General features: G+C 48.8%; 1 protein-coding gene across 1 annotated transcript in view; it reads left to right on the top strand.

The window, feature by feature from the left end:
- The window catches only part of Btbd16 (BTB domain containing 16), a 52,872-nt gene that overhangs the window by 317 nt on the left and 35,262 nt on the right, over nt 1-17,293 (top strand). The window contains exons 2-6 of the mRNA XM_032892445.1: nt 4,714-4,862; nt 9,266-9,339; nt 10,888-11,031; nt 14,707-14,796; nt 15,821-15,935. Of these exons, the coding sequence (XP_032748336.1) occupies nt 4,726-4,862; nt 9,266-9,339; nt 10,888-11,031; nt 14,707-14,796; nt 15,821-15,935 (560 nt within the window). The 5' untranslated portion in view covers nt 4,714-4,725. The remainder of the gene's footprint in view (nt 1-4,713; nt 4,863-9,265; nt 9,340-10,887; nt 11,032-14,706; nt 14,797-15,820; nt 15,936-17,293) is intronic.

The raw sequence follows: 17,293 nt of genomic DNA, 5'->3' as shown, positions 1-17,293 counted from the left end.
GGCCAGCTAGGAAGACTCTTGTGTAAAAGAAACAGAAGGTAGGCAGCTGCCTCTGAACTGAAATGAGCCTTTTCTATGGAGGGCCCTGGCAGGAGCAGTTCTTCATATGCTGACCAGCTTTGCATGAAGTCTGCCTGGAGCCTACTCCTTTCTCCTTAGATCCCTCTGGGCCACGATGAAGACTCAGAGCTCATATGTGGAATAGTGGAAAGTAGGCAAGGGTTTTAACTAGAGAGGTGCAGGGTCATTTTGACTTCAGTGTGAAAAACAGAGAAGCAGCTATGAATCCCTGGAGGTGGAAACAGCCGTGAATGAAACCACATGTGTGTGGAGGAGGCGCTGTGTGTGTGTGTGTGTTTAGTGGGCTCTGTGGTGTGTGTTTAGTGTACTCTGTGGTGTGTGTTTGTGTGTTTTTAGTATGTTGTATAGTGTGTGTGTGTACTGTGGTGTGTGTGCGTGTATGTATGTGATGTGTATGTGGATGTGTTTAGTGTGCTATGTGGTGTGTGTGTGTTTAGTGTGCTGTGTAGTGTAGTGTGTGTGTATGGTGCATATGGTGTGTGTGGTGTGTGTATGTGTGTGTGTTTAGTGTCCTTGTAGTGTGTGTGTGTGTGTGTGTGTGTGTGTGTGTGTACTGTGGTGTGTATAGGGTGGTGTGTATGTGTGTGTGTTTGTGTGCTGGGTGGTATAGTATGTTTATGTGTGTAGTGTGTATGGTGTCTGTGGTGTGTATGTGTATGTGTTTAGTATACTGTGTAGTGTAGTGTGTGTATACTGTGATGTATGTGTGTGTGTAGTGTGGTGTGTGTGTGTGGTATGTGTATGTGTGTATTTAGTGTGCTATGTGGTGTGTGGGTGTACTGTGATGTATGTGTGTGCGTAGTGTGTGTATGTGTGTGTGTGTTTAGTGTGCTGTGGAGTGAAGTGGAGTGTGTGTGTACTGTGATGTATGTGTAGTGTGGTGTGTATGTGTGTGTTTTTAGTGTGCTATGTGGTGTGTGGGTGTACTGTGATGTATGTGTGTGCGTAGTGTGTGTATGTGTGTGTGTGTTTAGTGTGCTGTGGAGTGAAGTGGAGTGTGTGTGTACTGTGATGTATGTGTAGTGTGGTGTGTATGTGTGTGTGTTTAGTGTGCTATGTGGTGTGTGTGGGTGTACTGTGATGTATGTGTGTGCGTAGTGTGTGTGTGTGTGTGTTTAGTGTGCTGTGGAGTGAAGTGGAGTGTGTGTGTACTGTGATATATGTGTAATGTGGTGTGTATGTGTGTGTGGTGTGTATGTGTGTGTGTTTTGTGTGCTGTGTGGTGTGTGTATGTGTGTATTTAGTGTGGTGGCAGTGGTGATGGTGACTTGCTTGAGTAGAACCTCCTGGAGACGGGAGTGTGGGAACTGATTCATCTTCATGACATCCTCAGTCCCTGTGGCAGATTCCCAGTCTCCTTGGTGTCTGTGAGTGTCCTCGCCCCATCGGCATCTTTCAGTCAGTTCTACCCTCCTCTTCCTACTAACTGTTTTGAGCATACCATCAATCAGATTGGTTTCTGTCGCTTCCAACCAAATTAACCTAATTGCATTCAAAACCAGCGGGAGAATGAATGCTCTGCCAGTCCTCTTTCCTGGCCTTTAAGCCAAGGTGATCATAGCTCCACTGGGCCCGGTACAGCCCTGACTAATTGATAAAGCCACCCATAGAGTTTCCTGCTCCAAATAGAGAGTTATACGGTCACCCTATTTGAGGCCATACGTTGATCTTGACGATGTGAGAAGCATATCTTGCTGTTCCTCTACCTGAGCTGCTTTTCCAAAATAATAGCATAGGCCTGTCTGTCTGTCTGTCTACCTATCCATCTGTCCATCAGTCCATCCATCTCAGACTAGAGCTCTTGTGTAGTGTGAGACAATGCACCCAACTACAGAACATACAAACAGACATCCTCTGGCTATGACACATGACCCATGTCTGAGGTGTTCTGATTCCTTTTCTGGTAAAACATGGATTCTGTAGGTCAGTCTGCTCTACAGCGTTCTGATGAGATGCTTTGGGGCCATGAAAACGTTCAGCTTTAAGTCTTTGTCTTCCAGGTACTCATCGCTGTCCTTCGGTGTCATCTGCACTATCATTCATGAAAATGTTGAATTCAGTAAGTAGATCCTTCCACAGGAAGGCCGGTGACGGCAGGTCTGGGGAGGGTGGTTATAGATGCAAACCCCGCAATTCTCACCTCAAGGCGGGTGAGGGGTAGTTTATTCCAGAGCTAAACATGATCCTGGCTCAGGAATGCACATTTCAGAACTCTGAGTTCCGTTCTCTGACGTGGCAATGCCTTCGTGGCATTTTATATAACAGATCACTGTCAGGCGCGTCGGTAGGAATATGAAGAAGTGGGGAACCTCTGCTACAGATAGGGGTGTTAACTGATGACATTTTGAGTTTTTAGCTTATTAATACATTGCAAAACAGTTTCACCTGATAGTCACAAGGGTGTGTCAGACACAGAGGCAAGCAAGGAATGGCCTGTAAGGAGACTGAAGATAGCCCAAGATAATGTTGTTCTGGACCTGCAACATTCCACTGTCATTGAAGTCCTAATCAGTTGGTCAGCCTCATAGATGTTTCATGCTATGGAAACTTTCATCCCTATGGCTCAGCCAATAAAGTGCTTGCCATTCGAGACTGAGGGCTTGAGTTTAATCTCCCAACATCCATAGAAAACCTGAGTGTGGATGGAGCACCCCAATGTTGGGGCTGAGAAGACTAGAGAATCCCAGGGCTTTCTATACAGCTATTCTTTTTCTATACAGCTATTCTTGCTGAATTGATGAGCTCTGGGTTCAGTGAGAGCTCTAATTCAGAAACTAAAAGGGTGATAAAGATACACACACACATACACACACACACACACACACATACACACACACACACACATACACACACACACACACACACACACACACACACACACACACACACACACGTCAGGGTTACAGTGGGGCTCCCATGTTTTCCCAAGGGCCAGGGCATGCACCACTGAGTGCCTCCAGCTTGACTGGCTGTCTACTGGGAAGAGCATGTCTAGGCAGTACTATTTAGAAACCAGAGAGCAGCCCCTCGGCTGAGCCGACCCTTGCTCGTGCCTCAAGACCACAACTAAACTCAGTCCACAGCTCAGTCACCCAGCTGGGCAACGTGCTAAGACACATTTCCTAAACAGTTTCATTTTATCCTCTTAATAACTCTAAAAGCAAGGCGGTGTTGTCATGATCCTCATCTTTGTCAGCACTGTCATTGCCACCCACCACTACCGTTACCAGTGTCACAGTGTGATCACCATCTCTGCCACTGCCATCACTACCATCACTAATAACACACCATCATCACCAACATCATTACCATCACCCCTTCCACTGCCATACCTGCCATCACCACCATCAGCACCGTCACCACCATCATCACGGGTATCACCTTATCACCATCATCACCTTATCACCATCATCACCAACATCATCACAGCTATCACCTTATCACCATCATCACCACCATTGTCACGGCTATCACTTTGTCACCACCATCACCAGCACATGGTCCACCCCTACTACCAACACCATCCCTGCAGTTATCACCACAATCATTAGCTTCATCTTTGTCACCATTCCCGTTGAAGCTGACTCCATTTTGCATGATGTCTGAGGGGCTTGGAAGGTTACGTGACCTGCCCAAAATTGTCAGTCGGTAAGTGACAACAGTAGGAATTGAGCTCAGATTCCGTATTTCCACCTATTCTCTTGGTGCCTGGGTGGCTTAGGATTGATGACTTCCATTCACACGGATCCGTTGTTGTGGTGAGTGTTTCTTGTTAGGTGTCCGAGTCATCAGTCAGAGGGTTGGATTCCTAGTGTTCTTTTCCCTTAAGGAACTGTATGACTATTTCTAGCAGCACGATTCATAACAGCTAGAGGCTGAAGCAACTCAGATATCATCAACTGATAAAAGATAAACAAATTGTGCTAGAGTCACACAATGTGGTATCATTCAGCCTTGAAAAGGAAGGACGTGCTGATAGATACATGGATGAACCTTGGAACGAAGCCAGCTGAAGGGAGCCAGACATTGTGCGATTCTGCATGTACCCAGAGCGAGCAAAGGTTTTAGACTCAGAGAGCAGCTTAGTGGTCACCAGCAGTGGAGGGGAAAGAGATGGATGGGGTGTCTGGTGGATACAGGGCCCTTTGGTGAGTAATGAAGATGTTCTAGAACTGGACAAAGGTGGTGCTTGCATAAGACTATGAATGTACTAAACCCCACAGAACTGTACGCCACAGTGAATAATGTGGTGAACTTTCAACTGTGTATTCTACCAAAGAGAAAACTCTGTCCATAGTATCTCTCCAACTGATGTTAGGCTAGGTACTCAAACAACAATACTTGAAGCATAGTACTATCCCTACTTGTGAATTCTTAGCTACCTACCAAAAAACAATTGGCCTTTTTGCCCCTGGCTGCTCTTGTGCCAGACCCCAATCTCTGAAGTACTTCACAACTTGGACCATAGACAGCATCCTCTATTTGGAAGATGCCCCATGATAAACACTAGCCAGGTCCTAGAATTCACAAGCAGTTTACGTTTGCAGTGGAGGAAGTTAAAGGTCTCTCTCTCTCTCTCTCTCTCTCTCTCTCTCTCTCTCTCTCTCTCTCTCTCTCTCTCATCATCAGCAGCGCAAGATTCGGATGGAGCGCCGGATTGTTGGTGCGACCAACCGATGGCGTTTCCCCCAAGGCCATTTCTGCGGAGACCTCCTGGCACTTTCCCAGATGTGCAATGTTTTGAATGTAGACCTTGATGATGCTCTGAAGAACCCAGACAAGTAGGGAGGGTCAAATGCCCATGATGGGGGATGGCAGCCCAGAATGGGAAGGGGAGGTGTTCGATGACCGGACCACAATGACCAGATGGTTCAGGACTGCTATAGGCATGTCTGAAAGGAAACTTCTCTCAAGGACCATACATAGGAACAGACAGGGTCTGAGACTACTTGTTCTGACCAGGTCTGTCAGTGCTGACCAATGCTTTATAGATGAGCTCGGGACCCTCACAGGATTCTAAGTTTGTCGTCCAGGGACCAAATGATCTCTTGAAAACACTCCATGGCTAAGTGGATGTTTCTCATGAATTCCCAATCTCACCCAGCCTACCATTCCCCTCCTTCTGTTAGTAACTAGTCTCAGTCTCAGGCTAGACCATCACTTCTCCAAATTGTGAGTTCTGCCTGTCCAGGGGACCCAGCAATGGACCTTATTGCAGAAGGGTCCCTTCATTTCCTGGTGCCTTTGCCCTGGCTTGATGCCACTAATCTCTGAACCGGCAGTGCCTGTCTCATGAGTTCATGGATAAGTCCAGCTAAGCAAAGGCTGCCCCTGGAGTAGTATCTGACATGGAGATCTGCTGGCATGGAAGATCCATGCTTGTTGAGTGACTGGTCAAAAGGGACCGTTAGCCGGTGGCTAAAGCTCGCTCAACCTCACTCTCCTCATCTGTGAAATGGGTATGACAGAAACTCCTTTGAAAACTCAATGGATAATTAAATCCGCCATATGGTATCAGAGTGTATTAGAAGCCCTTATTATTAGTCTCATGAATCGTAGACTCTGAATAAACCGAGCGTTTACCTTGGTGGAGTCTGCTACAGGAGAGGGTGGTTTTCTTTCGTGAACACAGATCACAGTTCTGTCTCTGTGGTGGGAATCTATCCCCAGGACTGTGAAAAACTCTTGGGAGGCACCAAAAAGGTTCCATTTATTTTTCTGTTTATTTTTTATATTGACAGACAACATTTAATTTAGGTAAAAAAAAAAAAGAACGTATTCTTAGTAACACTGTGTACCTTTACATGAGACTCTCTGATCTCAGGCCAGGGTGTGTGGAAGGCCTGGAATGATACTGTGTAGTACACATGTGTCTCCCCAGCCCTGCCCCATCAGTAAAGTCTTGTCCCTGCCTCCTGTGGTGTCCTTGTGGCTTCCCCCACAGGGGTTCACTGTCAACTTTGACAGAAGCCAGATCAAACTGTAGTAAATGTATCACACCAAGGGCCACTCAGCTCCTGGCTCCCAGCTCCCAGTTATTTTAGGTCTGTAGCTCTGTCTTGCTCAGGTCAGTGCCCTGCATGTCATCGAGCTGCCTAGCTCTGCTTGTTGTGTCTGTGGGATTCTAGGGCGTGGGGGATCTGAGGCTGCTCACTCCTAATCACTGCAGAGTTGGGGGCTGAGAGACATGAAGGTGTTGACTCCTTTGATACAGTGCTAGTTTCTTATCTGCGAACGGAATTATGTTCTCCTATGTGGCATGAGTCATGGAAAGACCTCGAACAGACACACTAATAAAAATAAGCAAGCCGTCTTGAGGGCAGTGTTTTGGCATAAGTGGGCACACCACCACTTACCCAAGAGGCAGCATAGGGGTGGTGCTGCTCAGTCAAGACTTAAAGGAAGGGCCCTCCCACTAAGAACCCAGGCATGCTGGGAAATGAGCCCAAGGCCTGCCCTTCCTGGTCTCTGGCTGATGCCCCTGGTTGATGTTTCCTTTCCATCTGGTCTGCAATGCCAAGTCTATATCTAGGTCGGGAAGGTCTTAAAAAGCAATGAAGATGGTAAAAGGAGAAACCTTGGTATTTTATCAGCATATAGTCTGGGAGAGGGATACTAGGGATATAAGGCTAGGCTGTAGGGGAAACAAAAAAGCAAATATCAGCCAAGTGTGGTGTTAATTACGGCAGGCCTACACCTCCCAGACATTAACCTTTCTACTCTGCCCAGGCTTTTTTTTTCCCCCAAGACAGAGTTTCTCTGTGTATTAGCCCTGGCTATCCTGGAAATCTCTTTTTAAACCAGGCTGCTTTTGAACCCACAGAGATTCGCCTGCCTCTGCCTCCCGAGTGCTGGGATTAGAGGCGTGTGCCACCATGCCCTGCCAGGCATTTTGTTTTATAGGGAAAAGCTGAGACCAAGAGGCAGGTCTCAAGGCCATGTGGAAGAAAATGGAAGGTCTGAGACCCAGGTCTGTGTAGTTCTGCCCAGTCAGACTGGAGTCCTTGACACCCTAGGCATCAAGTCAACATTCTCATACGTGGCTTGTTGCAGGAGGCCTATACATCCATAAGACACTTCCTGAATCCCTTTCTCTTTCATGATCATGGGCCACAACTTAAGGCAGCCTATGAGCACATTACCATTGTTCACTGCCACCTCTTCACAGGGCCTCTTTCCTCCCGGTGAGTGAAGAGATGTTGTGTATACCAAAGACTCTACCAGTGATCCCAAAGTGAGCCTACAAAGCATCTATAGTAAATAGCTACCACACCCAGGAGAGGCAAGGTAGCCATTTGGTCATCGGGCATCTCCTGGCTCAGCTGGCAATTGGGATGTTTGTGAAGCAGGTTGAGCTCATGCCCTGCGTTTTCCAAAACCCACCCCACCGTTTAAGGTGATGGTATGAACTCTTAACCCTGCCTGGTTCTTCTCAGACATGTCAAGTGATTGAGGGAAGGTGTGAGGGTGGCTGTGTCCAGTCTATCACTCCTAATGGGTAAACAACTCAGGTTCCCAAGTGCCTTCCTGAGGTTGAGTCACTCGCAGACACCTCTGTCCTGGAAAGGGTAGCAATGCTGTCACTATTATTCCGGAAACAGGCTCCCGCCCAAACCACCTCCATGCGCCTGGCTCACGAGGGACTCTGAATCACTGGGAATCAGCATTCCCAACTGGACACCGGGTTACGCAGACCAATGCGGTCTACAAGCATCCCTTGGCTAGTTGGCTTTCTTAGGCTGATCGTCTTCCGAGTATGTGACTCACATTTTAGTTTATTTCCACACTCTGCATGTGGAGTACACAGAGTCTATGAAAGGCATCATCACAGCTGCTATTCATACTCATGGACTCAGCCAACACCGGGCGAACACATGCATGGCGACTTGTGCCAGGGCCACAGCAGTGAGCAGGCACCCTGTCTGTTAGGCAGAGGACACAGGAATAGACAAACAACCAGAGGACATTGCAGGAGTTTTAATGGGGCAATCTTGGGGCATATAGGGGATAGGGATGCTGGCCCAGAGAAGGCAACGATGATGCTCTTCCTAGAGAATTAATAAGAGCCCTAGGAGAGAGTTGGGAGAACCCTCAGTATAGGAACAGGGTCTCTGTTGGGGGGGGGGATCTGCGTTCACGAAGCCAGAAAGGGCTGCAGTCAGAGCGGAAGGCACAGGGCTGTAGTGAGGCAGGAGCTTGTAGCTTAGCCAAGGAGTCTATAGGGACTCAGTGGTGGATTCCCAGCAGGAGAGACAAGACCAGCTCTGTATGTTGTGTGGAGCATGAATCCAAGGAGGAAAATGCTAGGAGGCTGGGAGACAGGCAGGGACTGGGGACCCAAGACACAGCCTGGAGAAAGGTCAAGAAACAAAGGCCAAGACGCATGAACAGGTTGGAAAGAGCATCTCATCAGATGGAGATGCTCTCAGAGGTGACGACGCCCAGGTGACCAGCTACCTGGGGGGTCCATCTCATGAAACAGAAACTGGGCTAGAGGAACAGGAGAGGGGTTGGGCTAGACTGTGAGGTGAATTTTCAGATGTCCCGAGACTGGCAGCAACTATATGATATCAGTTAATATCCTAGAAAGGAACGCCCTATGCTCTTCCCTGGGAGATAGTTGTCAAGCACCTACTGTATACAGTTGTTTTAGAGACATTCCAAAGGTAGTACCACTCTGCTGGCAGGGGCAGCCTTGAATACCTCCTTGGTATGTCAAGGTTACCAGCAGAAACAGGGATCAGTGTTTTGGGGCCAGCCACACTGAGAGTTGAGAAAACTCTCACAAAGGGAGAACTGTGATCAGGTGATGCTTTAGGGACGGATGCTGTAAGGAGAGATGATGTAGAGATATGTTCTAGTAAACTACACAGTAGGATGAGTTGTGGACCAGTTTCCGAACCCTGCCATGAAACACTATCATAAAGTTGGTGAGCAATAGTGACCAACCGTATCGGGAAGAAGGAACAGGTGCCCCAGGTCACACAGCCAATCAAGCACCAAAGCCAAAACCAGGTAGATGGAGCTGCATGACAATCTATCCGGTGCAGAAAATTTAATCCAACTCATGGCTCGCATAAGCCATACAAAGCCTGTCACCTACACCTTTTATGACTTTTATAGTTAGCAAACTAAATGACTTAATATTAACTGCAGGGTCTTCTGTTTGTGTCTTCCCCTCAAGATTATGCATTTCAAAATTCCAAAAGCTTTTCACCGAGAGTATCATGGACAGTGGCACCCAAAGTGGGGAAGCAGGTGAGTTGTCACCAGTGGATTTAACCAGCGCTACGCCAACTTCGTGGGCTTCCTATGGTCCCTGCGGAAGGGAGCCAGTCGTTGTCAGGTCTCTGTTCTATGGATCACAATTCTCATGCACCGCAGTGCCTAACATCAGGCAGGTGTCTGTAAACAGTCTCCTATGTGTGACAAGCGGAACCACATACACACGTACATGTGACGGTGGGCACATAAAGACCAACACACTGATGTCAGTAAGTAGCCTTGAGAAAAGTCTAAATTTAGCATTCGGGAACAGGGCAACTGAAGTTTTTTCCCTTTGGGATCTAGCCAGTCGTGACCGACATCCTTCTTGACCCTTTCCCCAAAGGATTTTCCTGTGATTGGAGCATAAGTCAGGATAGGAGAAAGGTCCCCTGAGCCAGGTGAGGAAGGTGGGAAGATACTGTGGTAGGCTTTCCCCTACCTTTTGTTATGCTGGAGACAGAACTGGGGCCCTCATGTATACCAGTCATGTACTCTCCCACAGAGCCATGCCCCTACTCCAAAGTCAGCCTCTTTAAGGAGTTGTTCAGGATTAAGCCTCACAGAATGGTTGCCTAAGGTCAGAGACAGCCTCTTTTCCAAGGGAAAGCTAATAGCTTATTCTCATCTGCCAACTCTAAGGTACTTAGAGAAGCAATCCAAGACCTCCCTATAGTAAGGAAAAAGAATGCCAGGTTGATTAGTGATGTCTGCCATGTAATGGCCATCTTCAAATTTGAGACTGATGTCCACAGAGGGAGAATACTGGACCTATAATTCTGTTCCACTCTATAGTCACCCCACATATATGGGACTTTTTTTTCTAACCAAGCACAAAGTACCCGAGGTCATCCAAGATTTAACATGCAAACTCATTTTCTTAACTTCAACATGAAACAATATCTTAAGTTCATAAATGACAGTATCAGGAAGAGGATACAGGTACACAGTCAAACAGTCAAACTTTCTTGCCAAGAAACAGCAAGTGGCCCTCTAGATCATGTCTGGTTTGGAACAATTGTCTCTTTTACCAGCCTCTCCTCCAGCTCAGGGCTAACAGTAAGAACTGAGTCATTCAGAGTCCTCCCACCCACTCCCCTGATGCCTCACCTTGGCCTGGTATCTTGTGTCATTCACCTGTCCCTCTGTCAAGGTCTCTTCCTTAATCATCTATGACTGGCCCAGGGCAAATGCCCCCACACAAAGCATTCCACAGTTTGCAAAGGGCTTTCTTCACAGTGCCATCTTACTTCAATATGACTCCCAAGAGAGTCCACCCAAGAGGATCCCTAAAGAGCCCCTGAGTTAGAAGGCAGCTCACATGCCTTGGAAATCTACAGCTTTGTCCACAGCACTGTCCCTGATTGCCAAGACACTGCTTATGAAGTTCCCCAGCAAGAGCTTGGCCCCACACTACACTAAGGCCTCAGGAATCTACTGGACCCCACTGGCTGCTGGATAGCTACAGCCGTTGTGGGGGAGACTATGCATCTTCAGGCAGCAATGTTCTTGAACTGACCAAACATCGTTTTCTCTCCTCAGACGTGATCCTCGAATGCCTTGGCTTCAAGTGGGAACTCCACCACCCTCAGATTTTTCAATCTGAGACCTTGGCCAAGCTCTACTTGACAGCCTTGATACAGAACACAAAAAGCTCCCAGAGGGATCTGGAAACGATTCTGAAAGGTAGTCTCCCAGGGGACCTGGGGCGGGCAGGAGCCAGATACCCTTGGCATTCTGGGGACCTGGCTTGGCCCGTGGTCCTCATTAGTGACGAATCATGTTCTGCAATGTGAGCAGAACTATGTGTCGAGTCTGCTTCCTCAGACATGAGGAGGGATGAGAGTTCTCATTGTGTGATGTTGGAGCCGAGAAGAGGTAATGGGTGTGGGATTCTAGAGCAATGTTCTGGCACACGGTGAGCTCTCAGTACACCTCCATCATTGTCTTTGTAAGATGGGCTACGTCGAATCGAATCATCCAAAGAAATTTCCAGAAGGAAAGCGTAGTTCTGAAATCTGTCACCTGTTTCCCTATTCGTGCTGGTTAGAAGTTTACATGTGTTTGTTCTTCTGTTCTCTTCCTTGATGTTCTATTTTCCTCTTTTTTTTTTTTCTCAACTTATCTCTTTCCAAAACAAAGTTTACGGCACTCATTTTATTCTCTCCTCTTTACCTCCTCACCACTTCAGGCCTACTCTTTCCTGACCCCTTATGTCTTCTCCAGTTATAATACTAACTTCTCCAGCCGGCACTCCAGACTGACTCAGAAGCAGATGACATGGAAAGCCCGTAGTCCCCAAAGCTAGCTGGCACACTGGTCAGGGTGGGATTGTATTTCCGGGCCATGGAAGCGGTGCCTTGTTCTGGAGCCAGCCAGGTGACCAGAGCTCTCAGTCACTGCCCCTGCCGGAGCCTGGAGTGCACTGTCCTGTCAGCTAGAATCTACCTGGCTGAACAGCATCTGACCTGGCATGGAGCCAAATGTATGTCTATGCTGCTGTGATGCCCCACAGGAGTGTGGAGGCCTGGGCCCCTCCTTGGGATGTCTTTGCTGTTCCTAAACACTTGTCCCCATGCGCTCGAGAACAGGGCTGCACTCCTCCATCTTCCCACAGCTCAGGTCGGACCACTGACGGAGCCATCCATGCAGGGTCTGGTGACTGAGAGAGGGAGTACATTAGAAAGTAAGAGAGCCTGCTGTGGGGGTGGGGGACAGTGCTCATGTTATCTTTAATGTCTCCAGAATAGTGTCACTAACAGGGACCAGCTATGTCCTGCCCTTCTGATCCAAGACCCCTGATGGTGACAAGGCCTAGCTAAAGATATCGGAAAGGTGCAGCAACTACCACTGCTCACACACTGATGAGTACCAGGTCATGCGTCTCCAGGACGCGTCCCATGGAACGGTCACCACCCTCTCTATGCCTTTAGAAATCAGCAGAGCCTCTGTCCCAAGGCCACACACAGATCTCATAATCTTTGCTGGGGGGGGGGGTTGTTGGAAATGCCTGTCCTTGGACTTGGCGCAGACAGGGCTTCTGGGAAAGCTCTGGAGAGCCGAGCTCTGTTGGTTTCTGAGGCTTCCCATGGCTGCTCATCCTCTTTCTACCTCACCCTGATGGGCCGCTGCACTCGGAGCTGGTGTTTATGGACTCGGATAAAATCCAAAGGAAACAACCTCTTCTGCTAAACACATTCCAGACGCCTTGATTTCCACAGACCCCAGGAACATGGCTGGTTTCCTATCTGTCTGGGTGTCCCTAACATGGAGACGTTTGGGCCTGCGCGTCTGTCTCTCACTCTGGCCCAGCCGATACCACTCTCTCCTTCAACAAACTTCAGATGCTGTGCTTATACCGGGGGGGAAAGAAAAATAGCGAAACGAGATGAAACACGGTTAAGTAGCATGATACATTATAATACTAGCTGCCCCCTCCTGTGAGCCTACTGTGTGCAAGGCATTTGTGTGTAGTGTCATTTGCTTTTTGCAAGAGGGGTGAGCGACTGGCAAGAAAGACCATGCACACAGGAATCTCTACCATGAGATAGAGAGGAAAGTGACTCAGGGCTAAGTAAGGCCTGGTACTTAGTAGGTACAGAGGTGGGCAAGGGCGATGCTTAGTGGGCACTTCATAAACATTTGCTGAATGGGACTCTGAATACAGATAAATGTCGGAGGATTGTGAGGGGATCTTGAGGAAAAAGAACTTCTGTTAGCTCGTTTTTCGGCAGCATCACTTCCTCTTTGGCTCTCATCTCATGCACCTCGAGCTCTGTGGTACTAGACCTATTTATTTTGTCAACCCAGCTAATATTGACTCAAGGCTAGTGTGTGAAAGACCATGGCACATCCTCTGGATGGTGTGGCTAGTGAGCTATCAATGTGCCTGCCCAGGAAGTGGAATAACAGGCCCACGGGGTAATAGCAGGTTGTGGTAAGTTGGTCTTTGCAGAAGAAACAGGCCATGTAGTTGGGGCGACAGTGCTATCTGTCATAAGGGGTCAGCCAGGGAAGGCCTCTCCAAGAAGAGGACCTGTGTATAGGCCCCTAGAGAAGGAGAAAAGCAGGAAGCCATCACACTACTCAGGAAAGCAAACTCAGACAGGAAAGTTTAGGACCTAGGAAGAACAGGGAGAAGTTGGCAGCCATGCAGTTCCTGGGATCACGGGTGAAGCTCTAGTCTCTGTGCTAAGGAGAGGACAAGGACATGTTCTTGGAGACCTCCTCTGAGAGCCTCAGTTTAGAATGTGACTCCGAATACATGGATTAGCTAGCAGTTAATTGGCCTGCCCCATCCCTTCCCCCAGAACTCCTCAGTGGCAGGGATCCTCAATTTCAAACCCATGGGGCAAAGCAACAAGAGCCACTATAGGGGGCTTGTGAAAAGGCTCAACAGGCAAAGGTGCTTGATCTCTGGGACCCCAGTGGTGGAAGGAGAGAACTGACTCCCACAGATTGTCTTCTGACCTCTGCGTGTGCCATGGCGTGCCCCCCACAACCAATTGATTAATTTACGTAACAACAATTTTTTTTATGCTTTTTTTTTTAATTAACTTGAGTATTTCTTATATACATTTCGAGTGTTATTCCCTTTCCCGGTTTCCGGGCAAACATCCCCCTCCCCCCTCCCCTTCTTTATGGGTGTTCCTCCCATCCTCCCCCATTGCCGCCCTCCCCCAACAATCTAGTTCACTGGGGGTTCAGTCTTAGCAGGACCCAGGGCTTCCCCTTCCACTGGTGCTCTTACTAGGATATTCATTGCTACCTATGAGGTCAGAGTCCAGGGTCAGTCCATGTATAGTCTTTAGGTAGTGGCTTAGTCCCTGGAAGCTCTGGTTGCTTGGCATTGTTGTACATATGGGGTCTCGAGCCCCTTCAAGCTCTTCCAGTTCTTTCTAAGAAGAGAGCCACCATGTGGATGTCGCGGCCCCCACTCATCCTTCAGCAGGTAGCCTTTGTTTTCCCACTTGCTCTGTCCACGGAGCCCAGACACCAAAACCAATGATTGGAGCTCACCTTGCCCTCAAACTGCTCACAGCCTAGATAAGGAGGGGAGGAATGGAGGAGGGACAGGAAGAGGGGCAGAGAGCGAGACATGGTGAGCATGTCCAGCACAATGCAGGTTCCAGTCACCCACTTTGGCAATGCTAAGCTCACTGGGGGAAGCTGGGAGAGAGTGGACCAGGAGCTTCCAGGCCACTTTGCAACTTCCTGTGAGTCATAAGATATTTCAAATTAAGTAGTCACCTCTAAAGCGCACCTACCAAACAGTGGATGACCTGTGCCAAAATCCAGGCTGTATGCAGGGTGTGGGCGGGGCCCTCATTCTCCATCTCCATATTGCATTTCCTTCACTAGTCCAATCAACTGAGAGGATGAAGAAAAGGTCCGCAGTAAAGAAGATCATCATTTCCTTGAGGATCAATGACCCAGCAGTCACCAGAGTTGGTAATGTAACCCACCTTCATGTTGGGAGAAGGATACTGAATGGCCCTCCCAGAGACAGAAAACAAACAGCAAAACACAGCATACAAGGGAGGCACGCTCCTCCCCAAGGATACTGAGCAGGGACTGGAGAGATGGCTTAGTCAGTACCCGAGTCTGCTGCATGAGCCTAAGTACCCCAGTTCAATCCCCAGCACTCAAGACACTACAGATGTCTGTACATCTGTAGCCCGCGTGTTGGGTGGGGCCAGCCTGGGAGCTTATACCTGTAGGCACAAGGATACCCAGAGGCCTATGCTTCTTCCAAGCAGCACTTTGGCTCGCCCCCTCCCCACTGTCCCCCGACTGCCTAGGGGACAACAGCTGTAGAAGCTTCCTACAGAGCATTCAACCTTTCCCCAGCTTTCCCAACCAGTCATCTGTGTGAACACAGCACTCATGACATTGTCTGATGACACAGAGGGTAGGTAGGTCAGGAGCACTGGTGCGGCTTGTGGTCCTCAGAGCACTCTGCAACCGCAGGGCAATGCTGTCTTGGAACACATTGTGTTTAGAGGAGGCCAATTCCATCTGACCCCTAGCCAGGCTGTCTGGCTCCTAAATCGTTAAGTTATCCTGGCTTTTCCCGGGGGTGCCTGTCCTCTGAAGTTCTCAGGCTCCCGGGGAAACCCATCCTTAAGTCCCTTCATAGATCTAGAGAACAGTCCTGTTGGGGCCAGGGAGCCCTAGATTAAGGGAAAGCTGGGGGGACCTCCTGGCCTTGTGGTTATCTGTCACATATACTCTGAAGGCGGGCTCAAAGGAGCGTCTTTATAGTGGGGATCAGCATTCCTTGCCTTCATCCTCAGCTTCTCCAGGAAGCTGTGGGTCTAGGTGGCCACCTGACCAGGTAGAGTCTGTATCAAAGTCCGCACTTCTCACTTTCCCTCCAGTATCTCCACCCCATCCCAGCAGCAGAGGTAGCAAGTTCCCCAGGTAGGCTACGAAGCCCATGCTAATGGGTCCCCCTCTGCTGCTGCCCCTCCAGCCTTCGCCCTGGCCCTGAAGAACCTCTACATGAACGAGGTGGAGATGACCGTGGACAATGTGCTGGGCGTGCTGGCTTCTGCTCACATCCTCCAGTTCAACCGACTCTTTCAAAAGTAAGGACAGCAGGAGGGACGGGCCAGCCTGGGCAAACCGGGGGTATTCTTTGCGGCTTATCTCACAGAACATTCCTCTTTCTTGGAGTTCCTTCATACCAAGCCTGACTTAGAACCCAGAAAGGGACCACACAAAAACTCACGCTGATGCATTAAGTGTTTTGTGGCAGCCCCCATTATTTTTGTGCACGTCGCCTAAGTGATTCTTGATTCATAGGAATGAATTGCAAGTGGGGAGACACTACCATGGGGACAGAGTATGCGGTATGGAAAGTGACTCCCCTCAAACCTGGCTCGATTACCAATTTTACCCGAGTTCACTTGGGAATAAAACAAAACGAAACCAAACAAAAAAACTTTCTCCGTTAAGTACATCCACATCTAAGCCGGCTTCTTTACTTCTGGTCCTGTCCCCTCACCTCTTACCTCAGGTAAAGCTTTGTTTTATTCTTGAAAATACTTTTATTGTTGAGAATGTTGCATAGAGTCACCGGAAGTCTTTTTGAAGAGAAAAAAAAAAAAAAAAAGCAAAGTAGCTCAGATGGCAAAGACACTCACCACAGCTAGGTGACCTGAATTTAATTCCCAAGATGCGCATGGTGGGAGTAGAGGATGAACTCCCCGAAGTTGCCCTCTGACCTCCACATGTGCACAGTAGCACGTGCATTTACCTCTCACCCACAGAGTAGATTATAATGTAATTAAAACTTGATTTTATGAGTGAAAAGATCAAGATCTGATGTGGCCACAATCCCAGGGCCCATTCTGGGGCATGGCCTTTTTGACTGGGCCGCCCATTCGTCTGGCTGCCCCATGGGTGGGTTTGTGGAGGCTGAGAAGAACCAGGAGAATTGAGGAGTTAAGGCTGCTGCATCCTGAGGTCGCCTGGGCCTGGAGCTTGAATCCAATGTGACAGTGAGGACACATCTCAGCACTACAGCCTAGAGAGGTGTGGCTCAGTGAGGCTTGGTCACTGGCCCCCAGGGCTTCCCCCCACCCCCGAGACTCTAAGCAAGCGTATGAGAGGTGAAGGCATGGGTCAGTACTGTGGTAAGCTGCTCATTTTGCACACACGTCCATGGTTTGTGTCCAAAACCGTGGCTCATCGTCATTACCTACCCACTGCCTGGGAAATGCTGAGGACGAGGGGATACTGTCCCAAAGCCTGGAGATGGTGTCAGGCCATGGTCAGACACTCTCAGCTCTCTCTGTGGCACCTAGCTTCTCTTCCCTGCAGCAGCCCTGAGAGCTGACAGTGTGTCTGATGAGCAGTCAGGACCCCAAACCTGTAGTTACCAACCACGCTGTCCCGCTTGTCTGGGGCGAGGTAACCGAATTGTCACTTGCTCTGTGAGGTC

The sequence above is a fragment of the Rattus rattus genome, chromosome 2 (assembly GCF_011064425.1).
Source record: "Rattus rattus isolate New Zealand chromosome 2, Rrattus_CSIRO_v1, whole genome shotgun sequence".
NCBI lineage: Eukaryota > Metazoa > Chordata > Mammalia > Rodentia > Muridae > Rattus > Rattus rattus.
This window is presented reverse-complemented; position numbering and strand designations above follow the sequence as displayed.